This window comes from Plectrocnemia conspersa, unplaced genomic scaffold (genome assembly GCF_051122295.1).
Source record: "Plectrocnemia conspersa isolate PC_06_02 unplaced genomic scaffold, ASM5112229v1 ptg000014l, whole genome shotgun sequence".
Lineage (NCBI taxonomy): Eukaryota > Metazoa > Arthropoda > Insecta > Trichoptera > Polycentropodidae > Plectrocnemia > Plectrocnemia conspersa.
Genome location: NW_028277178.1, coordinates 28,825,788 through 28,853,382, shown reverse-complemented (window position 1 = coordinate 28,853,382; position 27,595 = coordinate 28,825,788). Strand labels below are relative to the sequence as shown.

Here is a 27,595-nt window from a genome sequence, read left to right as displayed (position 1 = left end):
AGCAATTATTTAGATTTGTATAAATAAAATCTAATTTGTCAGATTTGTTTGTTTTAAACACATTTAAAATCTACGTAAAAAGACTTGTTTATTAACACAATTTGCTTTATAAATTCCCAAAATATTTCCAAATTATATGTAGGTATTAAAATATTTATAAATAAATATAAAAAGTCGGTTTTATCAAATCACTAGAAGTAGTTAAATTTGAATTTGTAAATTATGATAAAAGATTTTTTTTAATTAAAAAGTATTTGATGAATTTCCGAACGCGGTGTGGCGAGCAGGTGTCGACACTCGGCGGCCATAGTGTTGACCGCTCCGCCATTTTGGCAGCAGATTTGTTGTGATGTTTACGTTGGAGGGCGGCGGCGGGTGAGTTCTGGCCCTTTTCGCCCTACAAACGCGTCCTTGTCGCGGACAAAAATTGTCCCGACGCATTTTTCGTATCGTTTACGACGGGGGGGCGCCGCGCGCGGAGTGTCGCGACCGGCGGCCTCGCTTCCCGCGCTTCGGCTCCGTTTGACGTTTTCGCCTTAGCGTCAAATTCGTTTTTTCTGTCAAAACGGTCTTTTCGGCGTGATTCGTGTCGCTAATCGTTGATAACTTTCATTATGGCGTTGAGTGATTTTAGATTTATGACCGTTCAAGACTTAAGCTTTTTAGTGACGCTCCCCGAGTACGTCTATTATGTTTAATGAATGTCTTTCTATCCTTCTATACTAAAGCTATATGTGCAATATGCGCCTTTAAACTACATATTGGGATTTTTGTTTAAACTTTTTTTACATAAATAAGTGTGACACTAGTGCACGGCATTCTTAAAGCAAGATCTATAATTTGAAATCTCCAAGTAATCAAATATTCCCTCTTATTGAAAAGGTTCTTGAGAAATCATTCGTATGCCAGCGTCATTCTTTTAGGAGAGCTATTAGTTGCAACACTTTTAATAATTCATCTATTTGCATTCCATAGACTTTTATTAAGTAGATTCGTTGCAGAATTATTCATGGGGTATTCACTGTTCTAACCAATATTTTTTTACAAGTTTGTACAGTTATTTTAAATTTGACATTATTTTGTTCCTAATCTAATATTTCAAGTACTGCCATAAATGTTCGATTGGATTTAAATATTTCTTGGTTATGTATATTCTATATTGTACTAAAAATATTAAAATAGTTTATAATTTGTATTTTCCATAAAAATAACATCGACAAATTTAGGCTTTACTCCATTGTAATGATGTAACTAACCTAAGTTATCATTACTTTTTAGGTGAATATGCATTCTATGATGTCCACTATATTGGGAAATGATGTTGTGATATATGACCTCAATTACAACATTGTTTGATTTATTGTTTTTATTTGTCCTCAGGAACACTTTTAACAGAGGAGAGAAATAACAAGGAACAAACATGTTTTACGCACACTTTGTGCTTGCCAAGAAAGGTCCGCTGGCCAAGATTTGGTTGGCGGCCCATTGGGACAAGAAGCTGACCAAAGCCCACGTGTTCGAGACTAACATCGAAAAGTCTGTCGATGGCATTTTACAACCCAAAGTCAAGATGGCTCTCCGCACGTCGGGCCACTTGCTTTTGGGAGTCGTCAGGATCTATGCGAGGAAAGCCAAATACCTCCTGGCCGACTGTAACGAGGCTTTCGTCAAGATTAAGGTCGGTTTTATAATTGAGTTTATTGAATGAATGAGATCTACAATGCTGAAAACATTATAGATGGCGTTTCGCCCTGGTATGGTTGACCTACCAGAAGAACATAGGGAAGCCGCCATGAATGCCATCACTCTACCTGAAGTCTTTCACGATTTCGATACCGCCATGCCTGAGCTCAAGTGAGTTTTTTTATTTTTATTGCAACTTATTGTACAAATTGCTTTTATGATCCATTTTTATTCTTCTAGTGACGTTGATATTGAAGCTCAGTTTTCTTTGAATCAATCGAGAGCCGAAGAAATCACCATGAGAGAAGATTACGGCTCTTTGACGCTAGTCACTCACGATGACGGATTCGGCGATATCGGATTTGATACTGACGGTCCGGATATAATGCGAGACGCTATGGGACCTGAGGCTTCTTTGGAGCAGGTTAGCATATTTCAATACATATTTTTTTAATATATGTAAGCTTAACAATAATGATTATGTAATTACAGAGCAATTTATTATTTGCTGATGGACCATCTTTGGATATTGGCGGTAAAGAATCGATGAACGTGTCGGGAGTTGGAGTAGGACCGACTATGATGCCCCCAAACTCAAATATGCCCTCATCTCAGCACGCTCAAATGGATTCTGGACCGCCTCCGTTGGATGACGGATTCGGAGGAACAATCGGAGACGATTTCGGACGTGAGTCATACATTTTTTATTGATTTGAGTTCGGATTCTAAATGATGTATTGAATGTTTTAGATGCTGGAGGGTTATTCGAAGGCGATCTTTTCGGAGACGTGTCAGCAGCCGGCGTGAGCTCTGGAGCCGCACAACCCGGAGGCGGAACTCTTCGGCGCGAGTTGGAAGAAGCTGCCGCAGCAGTCACTCCGAGAAGACCTATGCATGATAGAAATCAAGATTCGGACGACGATGACGACGGCATGGATAATTACGGAATGTCGCCTGCTCATAGGTATGTAAATTTTATTGCTCTTTTAAATATATTTTTATTTAATTATATGTATTTTTCAGCTGGGATGGCTCTCAAGGCTCACCTCATCATCCAGGAGCTGGTATTGACGGAGCTCTAGGATCTGGAATGGACGGCGTAGCTCCGTCTCCAGCTAGACCGCCGTTACCGGATCATCTTCTATTACCACCTCCTAGTGTTCCACCACCGAGCGTACACTCTCAAGTAAATTTCTTTACCGTTTTTTATTAAAGAATCTATTGAAAAAATCTAATATGATATCTTTTGATAGGAATTAGACGAACGGTCGTACACTCCATGTTTAATCGAACGCGCTCCGAGTCGTATTGGCGACGGAGGACAAGGCGTTGACGCGGCTTCGGGCGACGGAACCGACGGCCAAGGAGAAGGAGATCATACGACTTTATTGCAGAACGAAGAAGAGTCATTTGCTCTAGCGCCAGTGGACGCCTCAATACTGAAAGGAATCACTAAAGCTAAACGCAAGCGTAAATTGATCGTCGACGAAGTGAAAAACATATCCGGAGAAGAGATGAAGAACCAGCTTTCAAACACGTCCGATATTGTGACCACGCTCGATCTCGCGCCGCCCACAAGGCGACTCATGCACTGGAAGGAAACCGGAGGAGTAGAAAAACTATTTGCATTGCCAGCGAGACCTATTCCGTCTAGAAATTTGTTTAAGGTTTAATTGAGGCTTACCTAATCGGCGAATAATTTAATTAAAACCAATTTTAAAATAATCGCATTTATTTTAGAATTATCAACGAAACATGTCATACAGAGCGACAGAATCCGAAGAGCAAATTGGAGATGCCCCGGGAGCTCCTGAGCAAGTATTGGCTCAACAGACGAGTCCAGCTCAAGTCCCAGAAAAGAAACGACCTGGTCGTAAACGAAAACATGAAGAAATCGTATGTCTTAATTTTATCATTTTATATTCATGAATTTATCTATGATATAATCGTTTTACGTTAATTTAGGCTGCTACTCCAATCCACGAATCAGAAATGCCACATCCGGATATGGAGCCTCCTACTCCGATCCCTCAAGAATATCAACCGTCAATCGGTATGTTGATATTGTAATAAAATATATTTATTTTAAATCATTTTAATTCTTGATTTTATTTGTAGAAACTGCCGATATGATGCCAAGCACTCCTGGATATCCACGTACTCCTGTACACGAAATGGAACCTCAGACTCCAGGTATTTATCTATTTCGTTTAATTGGTGCGAGTTCGGATGAACTCACATATTTAGTAGAAGTGTATTCTGAATGGAAGTGTCGTGCATATGCTGTTTGCGCTTAAATACTCTAAGATAGGGGAGGCACTTGGCTCTTTCCTACACTCGACTTTTAGGCCAATGCGATAATTTAGGGTGGAAACATACTATATTGATGTCTGTTTTTTTTCTTTTCTCATAAGAATTCATTTGCATATCAAATTTCCGTAACGTCTCAGACTAGTTACTCTAAGGTTGGGTTCGAGCCCCGGAAGCAACACTAGAATTTTTATTTATAAAAAAAATACGCTATCGTTTAAAAACTGGCCCAGCTGCAGTGACATTTATTGATTATAAATTATATTAAACAATGATTTAAAATTATTAATATATATGTATGTCACCAATTCTGTTTATACATACTTGTAGGTGCTCATTATATCTGATTGACTTACTCAGTTAGTAAAGATTTACCCCGTTGTAACGCATTGGGCGTATGCCCTTCAGATTACAACAGAAGATTTCATTAACACTTTACCTACCGGTCACACCAATTGGTGTACTGAGCATGCTGAGCGTTAAATATTGCGGATGCAAATTGGCGTCTTTTATGTTATATTTGATGGTTTCCATAGCATATTAAAAAAATATTTTTAGTGTTATATTTTAATTTTTTTAAAACATGAATATGTATGAATTTTTTTTTTGAAAAAAAAATATATTTAGACAAACACTAAGGTCCATTTAAAAAAATATTTATATACATATATTTTGTATTTCTTTCAATTTTGCCTTTATAAAATATTCTTTGATTTTTTTGTGAGTGAATTTATAGTGTTGGATTACTGCGAATCTCAAAATTATTAGATATTCTATTGTATTTTTTTTTGTCCTGCAATAAGAATAATATTACATTTTTTATAAGTAAATATTATCTACCGTCATATTGATCGCTTGGCTTTCTGGAAGGGTTGAATCTCAAAAGTGACTTTTTTTGAGGTATCAATTAGTACGATGCACATTAAAACTTATGGATAAGATTTCAGCTTTAGTAATACTGTCTTGTGAATCGCATCTTGTTTACATAAGCTCTTATTTAATATTTATTCTGGCCGTTTATATTCTGACCTTTCAATGTAAATTCTGACCACAACCGTATTAACACTAAGTTACAGCCCGTCCAAGATATGAGCGACCATCGTCATAGTACTGGTGAGAGAATTTAATAGGGTGACCATGTGAAATTACAAGTGCAATTAATTTTTACTTTTTTAATTTTATTTGTTGAGGAAAATGTAAAATAACACTTGCTTACTTATTTTGCTTATTTGTATACATATTTAACTCAAAAACATGACAGCACTCACCAAAATATTATTTAAGACGTATACCGATGGCGGCAACTTTGGCGCAAAATAATAAAGGCGAGCGAAAATGGCCCGATTTTATGACCCGTCATAAAATCACTTAAGGGACAAATTTTTACAAAAAATACGATTAACCATCGGGTGCGGGTATAAGCGCAGAGACATCTAAAACATAATTTATGGGTTGTACGGAACAGAATGTAAATATTTAATAATATATGTAAACAAAGAACAATAACATCGCGAACGTGTTTGAGCGCGAAACATTATAGTTTTTAATGCAATTTCCAACGCATGGTCACCCTACTTTAAAAACATCCCTGATTTAGTATTGGTAACGTTCTCATATCGGTGTAAAAAAATTCGTGGAAAACTGTAGATGTGTGCATGAATGCGTACACGCACCCTTATTTACAATACAACGACGATGGTCGTTAACATCTTGGACAGACTATACAGGTATAACTCCGTCAATTTGACGGGTGTCATTAAAAATAGGTATATAGTGAACAGATTTTCAAAAAGAGGAATTTTCCTTTACAGTGGCACGATTTTATTGCCTTTCATTGAAATTATGCCGATGCCGTCACAGTGGAAACGATTGTTACCGAGCGTTCCCACTGCGTCGGCGCTGACACGATTTTATTGCATTTGATGTGAATTTTTGACTTCTAAGAAGTGATAATTGTTCTTGCACCCTCCTATTGACCAAAATTCGATTTGTATATACTTTGACCAATACTCTCACATTAGAAGTATTTCTTCTTCTGCTTATTTTCCTCTGTCGTAAGTTGGCTTGGTTTGTATTTTGGACGTGACCTAATTTTTATTTATTTATTTAAATTAAATGAAGACCATTTTAACCTAACAGGTTACCCCAATGCGTCACGATGGTCGAAAACAATAATTGTATTATTTTAATACACAAAAAATATATTCATAATTAAAAAACTCGCCATAACTTTTATACTATACAATATAAAATTATGAAATTTAAAACACAGACTTACCATAAACAGTACTATCAAATAAAGAAGAAACATGGAGGTTGACATTTTTATATTCACTGATAACTAGCGTTTATTTTGCACATAAAAGTACTATAAAAATGTATGTAATAAAAAATCGAATTAAACACTAAATAAAACTAAAATATGTCACAATTTGTTTTTATGAATAGTTTTTCAACGTATGATATCTCTAAAAACACGTACCTCTGTGTAGAGGTATGTCAAAAGATACATAGCCACACTTTTGTTCCAATCATCAATAATCAGATAAATTATCCACACAAAATTCATCGTCAGATTTATTTTTATCGGGTGAAAACATTTCGGGGTGTAAAACTATTTTTTAGACAGCCGAACGACCGAACATTTACGCGTAACTGTAATGATGTATTTTTTTTATAACAAGTCACAGATGTCGCAATGACCGTTGCTTGTTATCTACCCCAGGTCAAGTTTCATTGGAATTTGTTTTGTTTTCTCACTCCCGACCATCCCTCCTTTTACATCAGGTAGAAGGTAATTCCTCGAAGCATCTTGAATAGAATTGAACATAATAGAAGATATTTGGGATAACAGGAATATTTTATAGTTCGTTATTTAACTTTTTGTATGGTATAAAAATTCAATATCAAAATTAGTACAATACATTTGGTGGAACTGTAATAAATGCGACGACGAATAAAATAATGTCTATTAAATATCAAAGCAGTGATATCTAGCTGCTGACAACAAAAAAAAATGCAGTTCAAATTACACGGATAAACACGTGAGCCGACTTCTAGCAACAGACTACAAAAAACGGATTTTTACGGGTCCCGCAATCCAGCAGCAGTTCCGCAAAAACGGAAAAATCCGTGTCCCGACAACAATGTGTTAAAGAAGTGATGTGATATTTTTTTCACGCTACTGTATATATTTCATAAAGTGATAGGTGATAGTTTAGGATCACTGTATAGATTTTAGTTTTGTGTCTATCAAAATTAAGACGATTTATTTAAACATATAATATTTTTTTATGCTTAATTACAGTAGACCCCCAATAACACGTGCTATTTGGGTGTGTGTAGTTGGGGACTAAAAAATACTCAATATTTTGCAATACATCCATACAATTCAGTCGCATATGGTGAGATATCTTCCCTTTGGCTTGCTCACATATAAAATAACGTGCACCCAATTTACCGTGCTATTGGAAGGGTCTACTGTAGAACGATATAGAATATATAAATTTTAAAATACCCCATTTCGGTATAATAATCTCTGATATTTTTTTTATTAGGATATACACCGTTTTCAGGCGGTATACTCGGCAGTTTAGGTCCTATGACTCCCGGAGTGTTGGGACCCCTCACGCCTGGAACCTTACTTCAAGGCGGTATTACCCCCGGTGGACTACAGCACGGTGGTCTCACTCCTGGCGGCTTGCAACACGGTGGACTGACGCCTGGCGCTCTTCATCACGGAGGTCTTACTCCGGCCGGTCTCCATCACGGAGGTTTAACTCCAGCCGGCCTTCAACACGGCGGAATGACTCCGGCCGGTCTTCATCACGGAGGAATGACTCCAGTCGGTTTACACCACGGAGGAATGACTCCAGCGGGACTGCATCACGGAGGTATGACACCGGCGGGCCTCCAACACGGAGATATGATGTCGCACGGTGGATTGACTCCGGCCGGACTACAGCACGGTGGAATGACACCTGTCGGATTGCAGCACGGATCTATGATGCACGGAGGAATGACTCCAGCAGGACTGCATCACGGAATGGTCGACGATTTGCCTATGATGCCGCACTTGGCTCCCGATCAGGTTATTATTTAAATTTATATAAATTTTATTTTATATACAATATAATTAATTGTATGATTTTATTTAGGTATCATCATTGCTCGGTGATGGTGACGGTATTGGGAATATGGGTGTTTCCGGTGCACCTCCGACGCCCGCTCGAGGTGATTTGGAACATACGTTGCCGATGGAGCCTCTTCCTCTTCACGGCCTCACAGATCAACCGCCTCATTATCAAGTATTTATTCAACTCTCAGTATGCCATTACTGTAATGAAGTTATTCTAAAATTGTTTATTTTATTCACAGCCTGGCATTGGAGGCGTTTCGATGGCCAATATGGGCTATGAAGAACATCATCAACCTCACAGTCCAACAGACGATTACGAATTCCCGCCCAGTGTTGGCCATGTAAGTGTATGTGTAAAAAAAATATTTTTTTTACTCAAAGCTAAACGTGTGTTTATTGCTAATATGTGTTTATTAATTTATAGAACGGTGAAGAACAACTCCAAGATGAAACCGACGAACAGTTTGAAGAACGAGTCCTCAACAAGAGAGCGACTCAGCTGTTCATGCAGATGCGTGTGAAGCTCAGTGAACGAGGACAGTTGTATTTGAGCGAAATGACGAACAGAAACCGACGCAAACAAGTATGTATCGTACTATAGGAACTCGAGAGTGTACATGTCGATATTAAAAATTGATAATTGATTTCAGGTGGCACAAAAGTTCTACAGTTTATTAGTTTTAAAGAAAGTGCAAGTCTTACAGATCGCACAGGAGGCGCCGTACGGCGATATTCTTATAACGAGAGGCAATCAGTTCGATTCGAGTTCGTTATAAAGAAGATTAATAGTTTTGGACAATTGAGTCAAATTCATAAAACATTATTATTATTATTATTACATACATAATAGATAAGAAGATGGGAATTAAATTTATACACTCAAAACTGATTGAGAGATTGCGTTGTAAATAGTTGAAATGTTTGTTGCGACTTTGACTAATTGTTTGTTGATATACGTTACATATACATATTATAATGACTTTTCGTTTTGCTATTTTTAAATGTTTAAGGGGCTTAAACGATTAGTACCTGAATATTTTTCGATACGATAAAACGAAAAGGTTTTTTATTGAAGTAAAGAAAAAAAATGAGAATTTATATTATCAAGTATTTATATGATGTGCTGTTTCATAGAAAAATTTTGTATGTAATTTGTTAGCGAAAAGTGAGTGTAAAAGTTTAGTCCGCGTCGAGCGAAAATCTCAATTATTTTTTAAAAATAACGATGTACATATTTAAGTTTTGATTTTGATAGAAAACAGGTTTGCCTTACGCGACAAATCTGTATATTTACTTTTCTTCTTTTTTAAATAATCGTCAAATTAAGACATGTTTTTATACTTAGATTTACACATATTTATTATTTAAAATCAACGTTTTAAATCGTTTTTTAATATTTTTTTTTCTTCTAAATACTTGCATGTATTTTAAGCGCATATTTATTAAAAAGAGATTGTGTGCTGAATTATTTTTGCTTTTGTGTGAATTTTCTATGTATAATATATATATATATACACGCTACGATGAATGTACAAATATAATGATTTATATGGGAAATCAAGTAAAAAGAGACTTGACCTTCTATTAAAAAAAATCTAAGCCGATACGAATTATGCAAATTTACAACATTAGTAATCTTAGAAAATAATTTATTGAAAGGATAATTTTTTTATCCTCATCAGATTAGCTTTGAACATTGATCTTTTTCTTAACCAAGTCTCTTCTTACATGATAAACGGTATAGTGACGACTTTGCGTAATTGCAATACATTCTAAAATTAACTCAAATCGAATCATCACAATGAATTGATATGATTCATTGTGATTGTTTAATTTGTAGTTATATTAGTTTTAAAAATTGCCGTGCATTGTTTTTTTTATAAAAAAATCTACCTTTCTCAATGATTGCTATATTGTTAAGTTAATCATATATTTATGTGCCTTATACCTATGTCTATGATATGGTTTCGTTAGTAGTTCACATTTGTGTTTGTATAGTACATAGTCGTAAATAATTTTCGATTTTTAATTGCGGATTTTTTATCAAAAACGATGCACGGCAATAAAATGACCCTCGTTAGATCTTCATAGCTTTTGTCAAAAATTATATCGACTATTTTATCGCATAGACCAAAGTGTATTTTACACAAATTAGAAATATAAAGTAAAGAAAAAAAACTAGCGACGTAATCAAAATTTTCTCTTATCGTTATATAAATATAGTTAGATCTATTTTGTGAGCATATCCGTGTACCTTTTGATTTTGTTTCGAGAGTCTAAATATTTTAATTAGTTCGGTACTTATAATTATTTTTTCGGTCGTCTCTAGTTGGTATAATAAGTATATTTTTTGATGGAAAAAGGCAAATGAACATCTTTCAGACCCCAATTTTGCATACGAGCATTTCATTTTATATATTATTACAAATAAATAATTTGTTAAATACAATATGTTTGTTTTCATTTAATTCCTTTAATCTAGATTGATTTCAGCTCTTGTGATTCATCATTAACCTTTTGAATGCTGTTGACACTTACAGAAGTCATCAAGGAAATCGCCAGTATGCATTGAGCACCTAAAGGTGTCATGGACCTTTGGCCTTGTAATGTTTTTTTTTTGTTTAATTTAAGGTTGAAAAACACTAAATAACTTATGGCATAAATGAGTACTCCCCCTACTACTAAAATGCATCCCGATTATGACCCTGCAAATATACAAATAAATGAATATACCTCCCAGGTCATCGATAGCTTTAGTAACAAGTACTAATATTGAATTACTTTTTATTAAACTCGAAAAAAAATACTATTACAAAATTGACTTAAAATATTTTAAAATACCATCCAGTCTCAGATCCCTATGTATGAAGAACCTATAGAGCTGTGTTCACCACGGCTGCCAATTTTTACACGCATACATTTGCACGTGCTAGAGCTGAGTCATATACGTTGCACGAAAATATGATTGTGTTGTTTTTGTTTCTACCTGCACTGCAATAACGGTTATTATCGGGAAACTGCAGCATATCGGCATACTTCGGCGAGTTTAGCAGAGGTCGAAAACAATATTACACCTATGATATATTAATTAAAAACATTTCAAAAATTAATAAAACAATTTTTTATATAGTAATAGAAAATATACATATTTTAAAATACAACTAATTACATTTAAAAAATAAAATCACGGTTAAAATAAAGACGTGGGTAGTAACTTCGATATTTTTGGTTGTTAATTCATGATTTGCGGAGGATGTTTGTACAGTGAACTGTACACAGTACTCTTATGAATATCTCCTTCTGGAAATATCAGTTTGCTGTTAACTGATACATTAAAAATTCGTACTGCAATAGTGCATCAGTATTCTTTTTGTGAATGCATAGTTTACGTATACAGATGTATGCAAGGGAGAGACGATACATGCATGTAAGAATATTCATTGTCTCGCTTGTTATTGTTGAAGCGGAAATGCTCATTTCAAGGTTTTTCGTCTGTGTCACGTCTGGCAATAAAAATAAATATTTCGCAAAAAAATATTATATATGTTATATCACAGTAACTGATTGTCAACTCCTTAGCCTGTGGCGCCAGTTGCCCACACGCCGAAGTTCACCGATTATAGTGTGGGAGAGCGAAGGTTAAAACCCAAACCATTCGGGGTTAGTAAACTCTCAGACTGACTGTCCCGAGATAGTGCTCGTCATAAGCGAGTGCAGTAGTGCTTATGACGGGCAAAGTATAGCAGATGAACTCAAACAGGCCAAAGGGCTTGGCCCTTAGGGAACCGAAGGCTAAGGCTGCGACTGAGGCAGCATAAACATCCACCGATGATCAGGGGGGGAGGGTGTTGTAACAAGGATGAAACGCAATGCAGGCCAGTTAACGAGAGAACGTCTCCTCTTGCGCTCGAAAGAAAACTAATGAAACTCAGATAAATATGTAGTACTACGGGGGGTGAACAGTATTTGTACATGAAAAATCATTATTTTCGCATATCTCCCAAAGACATAAAATATCTATGTAAGCAGATTGAGAACTCATACCCTAAAGATAAATTGACCTTTAGTTTCTAATATTTTGTGTGGAAATATTTTAAAATTTATTGCATCCTCAAATAACAATTCGACATCTTATTAGTTGTAATTCAGCTTATTATATAAGAGCATATCTTTTATATTATAATCTTAAATAGATTTTGTGCAGCTGTTTACTTTTCGTATGAAATTTAGCGAATACACTAATTGCAAATGAATTCTCTTTTCTTAGAATATATATGAAAACATTTTAGGTAGGCCAAAATACAATTTGTTAAGCTTTTGTTGTACATAATGACAGGTTACAATGATTCTTTCTAATATTTCCATTAAGTACCTAAATACTGATATTTTAGAATTGAAAAATTGACTGGAATAGAAGTATTCATAATACTGATATTAAAAGCTTTAGTAGCCAACAATCTTCCAAGTACAGTTTTTGACTAGATTTTCTACAATAGTGTGAAGGCAGTTTTGGCAATGCGTGGAGAAAATTCAATACCGAGCTTCTTTTCGTAATTTGTTAGAGCTATTATTTATTGTTGATTCTATAGAATGTTCTTGGGTTCAATATATAAATATTAATATGATGTATGAAATTTTAACTGCATTTTAAAAATTAAAGTCAGCACATAAACTTTTTTCTTGCTCCGAGACATTGTCCAAAAGTCATCAAATATTCATTTTGAAATGTCTTCTGTAAACAAATTACAAGCAAATACTTTCATTTTCTTTATTTTATTACCTTGCCTTTTCCACGTGTTCACTTCGGCCTTCCGTTTTATTATCCTTTGTGAAATCCCCTCTTGATCCATTGTTCTTTCCGGAAAACATTCAATGTCCTCTAACTGATTAGATAATGACAGAGACTGGTTAATGACGTTACATGACGAGTTTCCAATAGGTTCATCGTTGGGTAGCTACCAACCAATTTGTTTGTTTTAAAGCAGTTCTGCAGTATAGCCAGCAAAAACAAGCCATCACCTACACCATGCTCTTGCCGCGAAGCAAATACAGCCTTTCTTATTGGTCAATTCAAAAATATATCTTTGTGAAATTGCGCCAATGGTGACACAGAGTACGCTGGTGCAAAATCTCAAATTTGCTACTTTTGTAGTTCCGCAGAATAGCAAGTAGTAAATCAGCGGTTATGCAGTATCACTGACGATATGTAATATCAATTATTTTTTGTTGTAATATGTAAATTTTAATAATAGCAAACACTACCAAAGGTCATCACTATCAAAATAATTACCTAGTTATCGTACGGTTGTCAGATTATGTTGCTAGTCTAAGATATCGGCTGTTTAGAGAAGCTTCTTTATTTAATAACAGTCAAATACAATATGAATATTTGTTTTATTGAATTCCTTTTACAGTCATTTGTGATTTTTTATTTAATATAATATATATATAATCATAATAGTAAAACAAATTATATAATATGGATGTATACAAATACATACGTAATATAACATATGACGTCGTCGAATTACATGTAATACTTTCGATAAAAGGTAGCATACGACGAAGAACACGCCGCTTCGCCGACGCGATAGTAAACCTACGATAAAAAATGAAATCTACACGCTACAATAAATAAATTCAGAATTTAGTTTCAAAAAACGTAATCATGGTGGTTAAAAGTACAAATCGATAATGTCGCAGCTCCTAAAAGACTGTACAATTTTTACACAATAATCAGCAACAAGTACGCTAATAAAAAAATGCAACTCTCGCACATATACACGTTTACAATATATATATATTCATCATCAATCAACAAATTTGAAATCAATGGCTTCAAAACATTGGTATCCATTTCAGCCTAAGTATATATAACAAAATAACTTTATAGCGATCGACGTATCGGATCCATAAAATATATAATCATCTCACAAAATTTGAAACGAGGAACCGAACACACGCTCCGCGTGGATCTGCGGCCGAGCCTAAAGCGCCAACTGCAAAGAAAACACCATACAGACCTAAATACGCCTATTAAGTAACACTCTTACCGGAATATCCTACTCGCGAGTCGAAAAACAAAACATGCCGTCGTGTGCCGGATCGCGATATAGAAACGAACGATTCAAGCTCGTCTATATAATATATTTAATCTTTGTTTTAACTACGTCAGGTAATTGATTCCGCAAGACCTCCGCGTGCGTCTCCATATTTTTTTTACAAAAATATCAATGTAAATTGAGGTAATTGTCAGATTTCATAAAAATATCTTTGTATCAATAATCTTATTAATTACAACCTTCGATTAATTACGCTAATTAAAGAAATCTACACGTAACTAAAACTTAGTTTTTGATTTAAAATTTACGCATATAACAACAATTTTATTCGACAGAACGCACTGCAAATCTGTTTTGTGTTTGATTTTTTCCTTTTTGATCATACCTAATTAGTATTATGATATCGACACGAACGAAAAATAAATTAATTTAACTAACGTAACCTATTATGTTACAAAATCAATGTGAGAATTACATTAGTCTTTTATTAATTGAAACTAGAATCTAATTCCATGGAGCTGGACATCTTGTCGGAGTCGGACGTGAAGTCGGCGGCCGACACGTTGGAATTGTTAGTCGCGTCTATGTTGGAATTGCCAGGACTGGCATCGCTCGAGGTGCCGGCGCCGCTGCCATTCTCGTTGTTCTGTCTTTTATCACAATTGTCCAAGTAAGTTATTATTTTATCGGTGGCTTTCACATGAGCTACGATAGCAGCCTCGGCCTATAAAAAATATTACATTCGAGTACATTTGAATACTTATAACACAAAATAAAATAAAATCGCAAACTTACACTAGCTGTGAGGTTGAGAAAACTGAAGTACTTCCGCAAGACTGTGATCATATCATCAAATTTGCCAGTCGGAAGCATCTTACGGATTTTGGCTTCGTTCTCAGCCGAGTCCATTACGACGTGGCCGATCAACAACACTATATAGGATCCAACCATTGTGTGTTCCATGTGAGAACCGGCCTTTTGTAGCACTGCAATTAAAAAAATATTTTAACCTCTATTGATGTATTTTATAAAATCAGATAGTATGGCAGTTCCATGCAAAAATAGCAACGCTGTATGTTTCAGATATTAATCTCTATTTATAATACTTACATTTTGCGACAGTTTCTTCTATGAACTCATCATGCGATTTATTCTTTCTCTCTTTTGGTACGTCATCTTTGACTTTCTCTCCATCAAGGATGGCATCGGTGTTTTGTTCTGCCAATCTATGATATGAAACATATTAATAAATAAACGATCAGGTAATCGGGAGTTAAATCAACCCGGATAAGTTGAGTTACCTGGCGAGTTCTTCTCTTTTGTAGAAGTGATCTATGAGAGCCTGTATCGCCGGCTTATTGTTCTTGAATACAGCTTCGAAATCAGCAGGGGCTTGTGCCTCAACAAGCTGCTTTATATTGTTTGAGTTGTTTTGCATCAGATTAATCAGGAGCAACAAAACCTAAATGAAAAAATCATTTGTAGATCAATTAAATTTTTTGGAATTACTATCATATTTATAAAAATATATTTTGGAAAAATAAGTTGTCCTTGAAGTAAATATCAAAAGCCGATATATTGGATTTTGGCAAAGGGTTAAAAAAAGTTAAAAACACAACACTTTGAGTAGTGAGTTGATATAAACCCATTTGTTAATTTGCTAGTATACACCTGGTGAGTTAATTTTACGAATTTTTCCATAATTATTTTTCTTGTTATTTATATTGCATTTATAGTGAATTCTAGAAAAAATCAGAGTTTCTCAAGGTTTAATTACTTTGATTGCAGAGGCTCTCAATATTTTTTTATAAAATTAATATTACATATTTTTTTGTTATGTTCATTTACATACTCTTTAATTTATAAAATAAATATTATATAAATGTTTTTTATTTATTATTTCTTCAGTTATATATGTAAATATCTGGGGTACCTCAAAACAGTGAAATATCGATCGCCGTACATGTACGGCGATACCGCTCTAAGGGTTAATCAATGGATCTTTTTGCCGCTTGCAGCACGATAACGAGCAGTTATGGTAACTTTTTAATTAAAAATAATAAAAAAAAATTGGTCATGAGTTTTAACTTATTAAAATTATTTTAACAGTTTTCAATTAGTGGGTCCCATAATATTAAAGTTTAAAACTAATAAATATACATCTAAAAATGTATTTTATTTTTATTAAATTTAACAGCATCTTATAAGCTTCCGTCGAAATCTCATTTCTCGAGAAATTTTCTGATTTCTTTTTTTTAATTATATAAAATTATATTTGTAGGAATATTTTTAAAAGGTTTACAACCACTGCCTTTTTTATAACGCTGCATAAGTAAAGCCAGGTTCGTGCCTAATATGAATACTTCTTTTGGAAGGTTTTAATACTGGAATGGCAAAAAATTATTTACAAATTTTTAATACTCGAACTCGCCTTATTTTTGCTTAAGTAATAAAAGACACTCAGATAAAAAACCATACCGAAGGTGTTCATTGCTTTAACTGGCTGGCGGCTTTATCTTTGCTTCGTTTCAATAAAAACAAATTACGCATGGGAATCGGCAGAATTCAAAACGATTTAAGGCTATTTTTCTTTTTCGATAATCCAAAGAGGTTTTTTTAATATTGTTTTTGTGAAGTAGCAACAGTTATTATTGACAGTCAAAGGGACTTTAATTTTTTTATTATAACAATTGGAAAATATCAATTCTGAGCTAAGCTCGAAATTTCAATTAAAGAGAAATTATATATTGATGTCATTAATTAAATATTTGCAGAATCCCAGAACCTTTCACCAGGCAAAAGAAAATATTCGCAGATTGTTTAATGGCTCAACAAATTATAAGGACCCTCGCGACTCTATTAAATCATTAGAAACCATTGAAGAAATTTATGATTGATGCAACAATTAAAGAAAGAAATTTCTTTCAGCCTTACAGAGTATTGTACACATTACAGAAAAAACCAACATCTTACGGATTTAACGGAGAAAGAAATAAAAATATTTTAATCAGCGGGCAAGAGAACAAATAATTTACAGTGCCTATTTGATGCCTTGTTGTCGGTTAAACCAACATCAACACAAAACGAAAGGAATTTTTTCACAGTCGAAATTTTTTTAACAAAAAAAGTACGAGGATGTTTGATTCTATTTTAGACAGAATGTGTTTTTTCTGTGACAGGCGAAACGCCGCTGCGCTATAACATTCCAGAGATATTCATCATAATACAGTAAGAAAATATTTCTTTTTGCATAGCTATGGAAAAAATTATGACCAAGCAAATTAATGTAGGCGTTTTTTAAAACATTATGTATACACTTTTCAGGGGGTTTCAACCATTCTAAATTTTTTATAATAAAGCTATTCAATTATGTAATATTACAAATCTAAAAAAGTATTATTGAATCATAAAATATATTTAGATAAATGATATAAGACACTTTATATCCAACATTAAAATTTTGGTGCAATTACGCGATTTAAGATGTTTAACTTTTTTCATTTCTACCATTGTTTGTTTTTAATATAATTAATAGGTTTTTATTAATATCCTAAAATAAAACATACTGCAGAAAAAAGAAGCGAAGTCGAGAATTCTCATTTTTCGAGAAATCAGAATGCCTTATTACCTACCATGAATGTGTATTTTTCATGAAGTTATATTTTCACTAGTATACATATAATTACTCTGTTTCAGTAAAATTATATCTAAATACATTTTCTTTATATACATATTTCTACTAGCGAAAATATAAATTAACTGATAAGCACTAGTGAAATTATACGATGCTCTAAAATGTCTATGAAACTCAATTTGAGTTGCGAAACGTTCATTTTCTATTCAAAGTCATACCTAAAATAGATAAATTAACAAAACCCAACTTTACCTAATAAAAGTTCAAAAACTATAGTTGATTTTTAAATTTTTATAAGGTGAAAATATAATTTCACTAGTAATACACATTCACTATTACATACCCAAAAAGATGGTTTGATTTCTATTCAAGGGAAAAAATAGTTGTAATATTTTTTTCATTTATTACAAACATTCATTCCATAGTTGGCATCACAAGTTTTAATTTTTGCGGGTAAATACTACAGGACCCATTGTTAAACATCAGAGGTCAAAAAAGGTGGATTTTACCTGTCCTGGATTACCATCAGTGAACTTAATGAACAAAAGAAAAATCTCTTGCCACCAACACAGCATTTATAAATAGAAATGGTAATTTAACCCTTTGCGATCGGAACATTTCGCCATACAATTTGCAAATGAGTCGGAAACAAGTTTACGCAATTTGAACATCATTTAAAAAAACATAAATTTAATATTTTACAATCTTTGTGTTTGGTTACTTTTTAGCTTATTTCCCAAAAGAGATGAGCAGCTGTAGTCTGATTGATCTTAAAAAAAACCTAAGCTTCATGTCTAATATCAAACCGAGAAAGGGCTTTACCTCGAAAAAAATACTTAGCTTCTGCTTAAAAGAGCAGAGTAGAATGAAAACTCATCGTCTCTTCTGAGTTTGAAAATTCTCAAGCTTGTGAACATTTTATTTATAAAATTAACCGCTTTGACTTCATCAATAACGAGTGGTTTAAATGCTACAAAATCTATTAGATTTGGACCACGAAGACTGGAGTAAAAATCAAAAATAAACTTGGTATCATACATAGCCCTATTTTTTTAATATTCCTCAAATATCAAGTGCATACCTCCTGTTAAGAATCACTGGTTTAAAAATCTAAGCTCACAGAAAAAACGCAGATATTTTATTTATTTCTTTCATAATATAAAAATAATGCTATCAAATTGATAGAATAATAATTGAATTGTTTATTTGGTTGCTGTGATAACCCAAAAGGTTATCATAATGACAACATAAAATTGCATTATTTATATCCAATTTGTGGTTTAAAATTATTGTCTTTAAGATTACAGTGTCTATAAAAGTTGATAATTGCTATAGAGATAGACTTGTTTATAGAAATTATTTTCTTAATGATAAAATGTGATAATAGAAGTTTACTTACGCAAACGCTGAATTCAAAGTCGTTGATATCAGGTATGTAATTTGGCGCTTGAAGCAGCAGATGTAGACTAGCATCGATCACACCCTTCTGTTCACCGACAACCCGGCTTCCTTGAGCTGCTGATTGAAAATCTCAAGATGAAATAAATTGCAATCCGATTGAATAAACGAAACTAATTAAGATACTGACAAGTAGGCCTGTGAGAGTGCGTGAGATTCACCAAGACTTTCAAAGTGGGCAGTAGGGCGTCTCTTATGGTAGCTCCTGCGCTGCCGGCCGTTCCTGCGGCCGCTCCTGACCCGCCGGTTGGATACAAAGGTATCTCCCTATCGCACAATCTGAAAAGTCTGACCAGAGTGTCGACGGCTTGACCGTTCTTCCAGTTTACCAGGTACACTTGATTATCTTCATTCTGCTGAGTGACCTGTTTGGGAATGGAATGCGTTAGAAGATGATACATAATTGACGCAATTTACTGAACTTACGTTCTCGAGAACTCGCATGCAACGATCGATTTTCCGGAGTAGATCCAACAAATCGAGCGTCCACTCGGCCACGTAGTCGCCTATTCTTGCACAGCAATCGCATATCGTACTCAAGATGTGATCGACACCGCCCAGAGTGCGTAGCTCTTCAGTGAACCATTCGCCGGCACGTTTAGAAGTTAAACTTAAAAGCGTCTCCATCGCCAAGTGGCCCACCTATGAATTTATAATAGATTAAATATTTTCATTATACCAATCATAGATTAGCACGAAAGCAACTTACAGTTATATTATCTAAATCTAGGTGCTTCGCTTTCTTTTCATTTTTAATCTCGGCACACAGTTCTCGAACGCGCTCTTTATTCTTGGCCAGTTGAACAGAGGTCAAGCCGCAATCGTCCAATGCGTTTCTATAATTATAATGAATTAATGGCATATATTTTAATATTCAGCGTAGAAAATTATGGCTCACTTGTGAGAGACGTCAGATTCAAGCAAATTCAGCATCAACTCCAATGACTCTCTATCCAGATCCATGTTGAGCCTATCTTGTGACAGGACAAACATTACGGTGGCCGTACATAATCCGAGACTCTGATGTAACATAAAATACAATTAAAAACATTGCACTAATTGAATATATCTTATCATATTGTTTATGTAGGTTCATGTTGAGGTTAAATACATTGTTATCGGTAAAAGTAAAATGTTATTTATTTAATTTTGCTTTTAAAATCGAATCTGAAATATTTTTATATTCTTTTTATCTCTTCTGAGGGATTTATATAAAAGCTAAATACCCCACACAAATGAGCAAATGAAAAATGTCCATTCATAGAGTACATATTTTAATTACAAATATAATAAATGCTTAAATTCATGTGGAATGCTCTGAAGTTAGTCACAAGTCAATTATTATTTTTTGTACATATTCATCTACAGAATTTGTAAAAGTAATAAAATAGTTAAATTTTACATTGATAGTATATCACGTATCAATCAATTAAGCAAACTTTAAATATAAACATTATGTTTTTATAAAATACAACAATATTTCTTCACAAAAAATCAATTCTTGTTATGAATCTCACCTGGTCATTTGTCGCATCGTGAAGCGCTCGGAAGAATTTTGCAACAGTGCCGTGTGCGCGAACGTGCATTCTAAAAGCAGGAGCAGTGCACTTTGAAGCCAACGTAATCGCTGATAAGCACCGCGTCGACATAGGATTGTTATCCTGTAAACAAAACTGCTGATTAATTCCATCTATTTATGCAAAATCACAATCAATTGTATCAATACTGACTTGTAAAGCATCCAGAATGTATTCAACATCATCATTGAACTCCTGGAATTCACCTATTTCTTGGATTTGATGCGCTTTCTTCACGTTTCTTACAACTGTATAATACTGTAAAACATATCAAAAATTAGCGAATGGAACACGTTCCGCTGTGAATTTCTAGGTCAAAGCAACTTTTTTATGAAAGAATATTAGGTATTTAAGTACTAAATATTTAAATTACAATAATAGTATATATTGAGTAACGGGATTTCTTTTAATTTTCATTCTATTGTCATGGATACATTTTTATTGGAAAGTAAATAATTATTTTGGTATCAATGACTTTCACATTGATTAGTGCAATACTTGCGCCAAACAATGTAAAAGTGAATTTCCCAAGTGATGGCATTTGCAGCACTTTCGTTTTATTTAATTGGCAATATTATTAATTATTAATAGTAATATTATGCTGTCTTATGTGAATTTGAATGCATCAACACTATGCAACACATTTATAGAATGGAATATATTTATTCCCAGATTCCTAGCGATAGAATATTCCAAGAGATAGTGAATCTCTTATTGTCAATTTAGTGAGCTAGTAGATTGAATTTGTCTAAAGCCATATATTTTTTTTTCGAATTTCTAAATTATTAATCTGGCCTTTCTAAATGGAGGTGAAAGATTTTATGATTTGGCTTTTTGACTTACACAAAGGTCTATAAATGGGCAAAATTTGAAAATATTTTTTGACAAGATTTTAAACTTTGAAAGACTAATTCGATCCAAACATTTTTTATTTTACTTTAATTGAAACGAGTGCATTCAGCTACATAAAGTTGTAGAACACATAGTCAGGCTTGATGATATATTTTTTAAACTCATTCAGTCTGAATTATACAATCGTTTCTCAAAAACAGAACATTCCCTATTAAATATTAGAAAACCATTTATCTACTCCAAGAGCTATTCTGACGGGCTTCCCCCAAAGATTAATCCTAGGACCTTTTTATTTTTACCGGCGATATTCTACTATTACCAGCGATCTATACTATTGTGGCGATCATTTACAATGCAAAACGAGATAAAAACTGCTTCCAATAAAAGTAGAAAAGGATGACCAGTCGATCGACATTTCAATGAGCAGTCAAACTCTGCAAAGTTTTGATTCTGAGAAACCCCTCCCCTCTGATAGATGCCAGAGGGTCACTCATCGACGCCCCCAGAGACTACAGCTACATCTGCAGAGGCTAGGTTAAACCACTAATTTTGTTAACTAATAATTTTATTGGAAAGTGTATTTTTACTTCAATGTTTATAACTTCAATAGATTTTGATAAACAGCTGCTTATTTTCTTTGTAATAAATTGTAAAAAATTGCTTTATTTAGTTTATTTTGGCATGTTAACTATATCTTATTTTATTATTTCTCATTTGTGTTCATGCTATAAATGGAATTAGATCACAAAAGAAGAATTGCCTCTATTAATAATTAAAGAAAATAATATGGAGTTGGAGTCGGTCGATTATTTACAACTCAGATTCCACAGCCCTGATATTTTTCATAAATTTGCCTAAAAATGCTCCAAAATCATCGATAAAGAGGACAATTTAAATGAGCATACAAAATAATTGTTCCATAAAACGAATTGTTTGTGCATTACTGTTGAACAGATTGGTCAGAACAGTGAACACCCCATGAATAACTCTGCAACGAAACCTTTTCCGAAGAAAAAATACAAAGATTTACCTTCATAAATGCAAACAATTCGTTCTTGAAACAAAGTATTTATGTAAATACACATATTTCTTAAAATAATTCCCTTTTAAATAGCACCCATTTATAATAGTGCTTAAATCAATAATCTAATTGGAAAGTGTTGTATGGACGGTTGATGGGAAATTCAAATACTGTTAATTTGATATAGAATACAATGTGCTTGGATTTTTCCAAGCAATAGATTTTGGCGGACAAGAACTTTTTGGACACTGATTTTTCCAGACAAGATTTTTGCAGACATAAATTATTCAGGCCAAAAAAGTATTTTTAAAATTATATTAAAAAAAAAGAATTAATGTTAACATTTAAATTGTTGAATTTCTAATTACGGAGTTAAATGTAACTCAATGATTAAATATTTTTACTTTGTGAAAAAACATTTTATCAGTTTTTCAAAATATCCGTTGTTAGTATTTTGATCATTTTTAGCTAGTTGACTTCTATATAAAAACGGGCAATTAAATGTTAAATAAAAATTGATCAAGACTTTTTGGCGGTGGCTTTTATGAAAATGAATGACAAATTTCAGATGTGATTAACAAATAAAAATTGCTATGTATACAGATTCAACGTGAGATAAATTTTTACTCTGATTTGTGCATTGCTATTTACCGACAAGTAAATACAAATATGAGCCCAAAGTTTATTTTTGTTAGAAGATTATGATGTATTTAATATGCGGATGACAACCTCGAGCGTGTCTAAATTACCCTTTTCCTAAATCTGTTCAAAAGGATCGTTTATAAAATTAATCCTCTGCATAACTTAAAATAAATTCTATTGTCTTGCCTAAATGGCCTATTACCATTACTACAATAATTCAATTTCATAAAAGTAACATAAAACTATACAATAGTAATAGAAATAAAAAAAGTTGTTTGAATTTACGCGAAGGATTAATTTTATTACAAATCACTACTATTATGTATTATAAAGACCCTTTTGAAAGAATTTGTACAAAAATGAAGAAAGTAATAAAGACGGAGATTTTTTGCATTATTTCACAAAATAAAAATATTGATTCATTAAATTAAATTCAAGTTTATTGCAACATTGAACTCAGTAGTTAAAAATTAAGCAATATGAGTATTAAAAATATTTTTTTTTCTAAATAATTAATGTCCGGAAAAATCATCAAACGAAAATACTTTTGGCCAACTAGAACCGGAGATACTTGCAATTAAGTAAAAACACTTTTTTTCAGAATGAAGAATACAAAAACACAAATATTTCGAAAACTGCTCTACTTTTCATCGCGCTTCATTGCGATTCAGTGTGCAATTTTACATAAGAAATGACTCAATGTCATGGGCCAGAATTTTTTTGAAAACTTATATATATGTAAACTAGTGTTATAGATGTATATAATTATATATATTCTAAAGATAACTATACCATGGAACTGGAACATCAATTTTTAATCACTGTATAAGATTTAACATGACACCTACTGCGTAATGTAATATCAATAAAAAATTTATGATAATGGATTTAATTTGTGGTTGAAAACATTATAAGAAAATTGATACTCGGTAATTTATATATTTTTGTGTACCAATCTTTCAATTTATATACAATTTTTGCAGAACGAATCGAGGGATATGTATATATATGTATATTATACTGTCCGTTTGTTATTCTGCAATATTATATTCATTTATTCAAAATACACCCTTTCTGAGTCAATACAGCGCTGGAGACGGTCATAGAAAACGGTTTAATTTTTGGGAATAGCCAGAAATCACAGGGAGCAAAATCAGGCTGAGTACTACGATGCCTTTATTGCCCAAGAATTTGCACTGGTGCATTATCATGCGACAATGAGCAAAAAAAACGCATGCTACAACTAAGAGATGGCACTACTAGAACCAGAGATATGATTAATATAAATAGTTTTCGCAGGGTTAGGACAGACGGTATGCATAAAATTATCAAATTTCATGTATTTATGTATATATAAGCCGACCGTTTATTATACATGTTATCAAAAGATAACTCAATTCGATTTAATTCTAAAAATATGTTGGTATGTGTATTGAATTCTTACATCTTTAGCGTTCTTTGGACACTTGACGCTGGTATAAGTATCATTTTCAAACTCTTCCGAGACCGGATTCTTGTCCTTCTGGTAGTGAGTGATTCTGGTTAGCGCTTGATTCTCTTCGAAATCTTGAAGAGTCGCTTGAGGGCTAGCTTCCGGTTCGGGACGAGGAGTTTGACCGCCTTTTCCCTGAAATCGATTCAATAGTTAATTTAATACGTATAATTGAATAATATTGTTGTATCGTTGACTCACGTCGTCGGCCCATTTGTGTTTGTAGAGATGCCGCTTTTTGCCAGCGGCTCCGGGTCCGTCGTTTACTAAAGATCTGCTCTTGAATATTGAACCTTTCTTTTTGGTGATGACGAGCTTGACGCTCGGTTTGTCCTCGATCTCTCCCGCTGCCGCACTATCACTTAATCGCTTGGGCGATTTGAACTCGTGTTTCTCGACACTTTTACACTTAGTTTCGCTTTCAGGTTCGGTGGGAACGTCGTCGAACTCGAAGGTGCTCTTTTGTCTTTTATTGTTTTTAACTTTGAGCGGTTCACTCTCGGCGTCGGCGAACCGTTCGTCTTTGGCGGCCGCTTCGGCGCGAGGCGGAGATTCGGAAGGAGGGATCGGCTCCGCCGGAGCTTCCGCTAGATCGTTCTTTTTCTTGCCTTTCCTGCCGTAACTCTTAGCCGGAATCTTGTTCAGTTTGGCGGAAGTGATCTCATCGATCACGTTGATGGCGTTCTCGTTATAGTTGATGTTCTGGCGATGCCTCATCGCCCGTCCGCCTTGAGTCTCGGGAGGCGAAACCGTCTCTGGAGGTTCACTGGATTCTAAAATCGCCGGAGGCATCTCGACGTCGTCCGTTTGCGGATTTTCGATTTGCGGCGGCTCGATTTGTGCGACGGGCGGCGGAGTCTCTTCCGGCGGAGAAGCTAGCGTACGATACAATTCGTAATTGTCCGTTCCCGGGACGGGAGAAGCGCTCGAAGCGTTGGACGGTGTCTCGTCTTTGTGTTGGTTTCTCCTAGAAGCCCTAGTGACTCGCGCGTCGCCCTCTTCGACGGTGACTTTTTTAGGCTTTTCTTTATTGGCCGAGTAGCACTTGATCGTTATTTTGAGGCTCTCCTGTTTAGGGGGCGGACTCGGTTCGCGTACGATCGTCTCGGACGGGTCCGATATCGGTTCGGAGAACGAGTGTCGATCGGACGTCGGAGACGTCAGCACGTCTTCCGAGTCCGTACTCAGCAGTCTAGACGTGCCTTTGGATATTCTAAGGACGATGGGTGGTTTGCCATCTTTGTTGGTGGGACTCATCAGACCCGGCTTCACGAGGGCGACGGCAGCCGGACTCGTTTTAGGGGTGCCGACTTTTAAAACGCTGGTCTCGGGAGGTATGTCGACCTCGGGGACCGGCGGAGGGCTGTCTCCGCGGTCTTCCGAATAGTTTATTACCTTATCTCGGTTTCGAACCAGGTACCGCTTGTTGGGACTCAAGTGCGTCTTCTCCGTGTACGCGGGCTCCTCTTTCTTTGAAGCTTTGGTGGCGAAGAACTTGCTCTTGCTGCTCTTGGGCGAGCGCTCGACGTGAATCTTCAGCTTGGGTATTTCGTGCTTGTCGGGGTCGTCCGTCTTGGACTTCTTGCCGTACCCCTGCGGCTTGGTCTGCTTCTCTTCCTTCTTGCTGAAGGAGGGGAACGCCTCGTCGGCCTCCGGAGGGGCGACGCTGCTAGTGGGCAGCGCCGCGTTCTCCGAGGGGACGACATTGCGCGACTTGAAGAATTTCTTCGGTTTGGGAGGCGCTACGTTCGACGGCTCGACTGCCGGAACGGTAAGCGGTCTGTTTTGATCCTGCTTGGGCTTCTTCTGGAAAGCGCTGATACCGCCGAAGCCTAAAACCGGCGAAACGTCAGAAGGGACGAAAAGGGGTGGGGGTGGGGGTAGGGTGTCGAAAGGGTTTCGTATCGAAGCGAAGCGTACTGACCGTAGGGATGAGACCTGATGCTGGTGAAGCTGGTGACGCCCCACTTGCCGACGGTGCCCTGGCTGCGGGCGGCCGACGGGCAGTTGGAGTTCTCCCGAAAGAGGTGCTCCAGCGGCACCGCGACGCTGCCCGCCCGGCCGCGCCCCCACCTGCTCATGCTCCCCGCGAGCCCCGAGGCGCCATCTTGCCCGCCGCCGACCAGCGACGATGTTTACCTAAAGACGCGCGCTTATGGCCAAAACTTTTTTTTTATTTATTATCGACACCTTTCTTTTTCGCTATTTCCGCATTATTCGCACACAAACATATTCGATTAAATATTTCAATCTAAAAATTATAAAAATACTAATAAAATTATTTTTAAATTATCCATTTCAATATTAATATATTTTAATTTACTTTCTCTTTTATTTTGCTGATAAATCAAGATAATAAAGGTTAATGAAACCAAAGTTTCAAACTTTTTTTTAAAAATACACAAATTACAAGAATTTTTAATAATTGAATATTTGTATTAATTAATTCATTGATTAATAATGGACTCGGTAATGCTTCGCTGTTTATGAATTAAATAAATATAATCAAAGTTCAACATCAATTTATTTATTCAATTAAATTGTTTTTAACGCCATCTAGATATTTTACGAAAACAATACAATATACAATATCAATGTAATATTAATTTTATTTTATTAAATAAATTGATATTAATCAATTATTTACCTTCAAGATCATTGCAATGTTCTGGGATATAGGATGATTTTGGTGATTTCATTTGACTCATATACAAACAAATCGCTTG

General features: G+C 34.8%; 2 protein-coding genes and 1 long non-coding RNA gene across 8 annotated transcripts in view; 1 reads left to right on the top strand and 2 right to left on the bottom strand.

Moving 5' to 3' along the window:
- The window catches only part of LOC148226722 (uncharacterized), a 76,710-nt gene extending 70,055 nt beyond the window's left edge, over nucleotides 1-6,655 (bottom strand). For all 4 annotated transcript variants that reach the window (XR_015812193.1, XR_015812194.1, XR_015812196.1 and 1 more), the window contains exons 1-2: nucleotides 6,476-6,655; nucleotides 6,272-6,361 (exon numbers count right to left, since the gene is read on the bottom strand). This is a non-coding gene — a long non-coding RNA (uncharacterized LOC148226722). The remainder of the gene's footprint in view (nucleotides 1-6,271; nucleotides 6,362-6,475) is intronic.
- vtd (RAD21 cohesin complex component verthandi) lies at nucleotides 303-10,580 on the top strand. Of its 2 annotated transcripts, none has more exons than XM_088203304.1 (16): nucleotides 303-375; nucleotides 1,381-1,678; nucleotides 1,739-1,854; nucleotides 1,924-2,107; nucleotides 2,176-2,371; nucleotides 2,434-2,647; nucleotides 2,707-2,869; nucleotides 2,937-3,350; nucleotides 3,424-3,579; nucleotides 3,649-3,736; nucleotides 3,802-3,876; nucleotides 7,551-8,083; nucleotides 8,151-8,300; nucleotides 8,371-8,472; nucleotides 8,556-8,714; nucleotides 8,782-10,580. In XM_088203304.1, the coding sequence occupies exons 2-16, from the start codon at nucleotides 1,421-1,423 to the stop codon at nucleotides 8,905-8,907; spliced, it is 2,934 nt and encodes a 977-aa protein (XP_088059430.1). In that variant the 5' UTR covers nucleotides 303-375; nucleotides 1,381-1,420; the 3' UTR covers nucleotides 8,908-10,580. The 2 variants fall into 2 exon arrangements, with proteins under 2 accessions (XP_088059430.1, XP_088059429.1); XM_088203303.1 differs by having other exon boundaries at nucleotides 8,371-8,478.
- Nucleotides 10,581-13,508: 2,928 nt separating this feature from the next.
- LOC148226720 (uncharacterized) lies at nucleotides 13,509-27,030 on the bottom strand. 2 transcript variants are annotated; one of them, XM_088204671.1, is made up of 14 exons: nucleotides 26,794-27,030; nucleotides 25,071-26,701; nucleotides 24,822-25,004; nucleotides 21,016-21,120; nucleotides 20,803-20,946; nucleotides 20,184-20,305; nucleotides 19,995-20,121; nucleotides 19,712-19,927; nucleotides 19,416-19,650; nucleotides 19,227-19,345; nucleotides 15,495-15,655; nucleotides 15,304-15,419; nucleotides 14,989-15,179; nucleotides 13,509-14,917 (listed from the first exon to the last, which is right to left on the bottom strand). In XM_088204671.1, the coding sequence occupies exons 1-14, from the start codon at nucleotides 26,948-26,950 to the stop codon at nucleotides 14,681-14,683; spliced, it is 3,744 nt and encodes a 1,247-aa protein (XP_088060797.1). In that variant the 5' UTR covers nucleotides 26,951-27,030; the 3' UTR covers nucleotides 13,509-14,680. The 2 variants fall into 2 exon arrangements, with proteins under 2 accessions (XP_088060797.1, XP_088060798.1); XM_088204672.1 differs by having other exon boundaries at nucleotides 19,227-19,342.
- Between the last annotated feature and the right edge of the window lie 565 nt (nucleotides 27,031-27,595).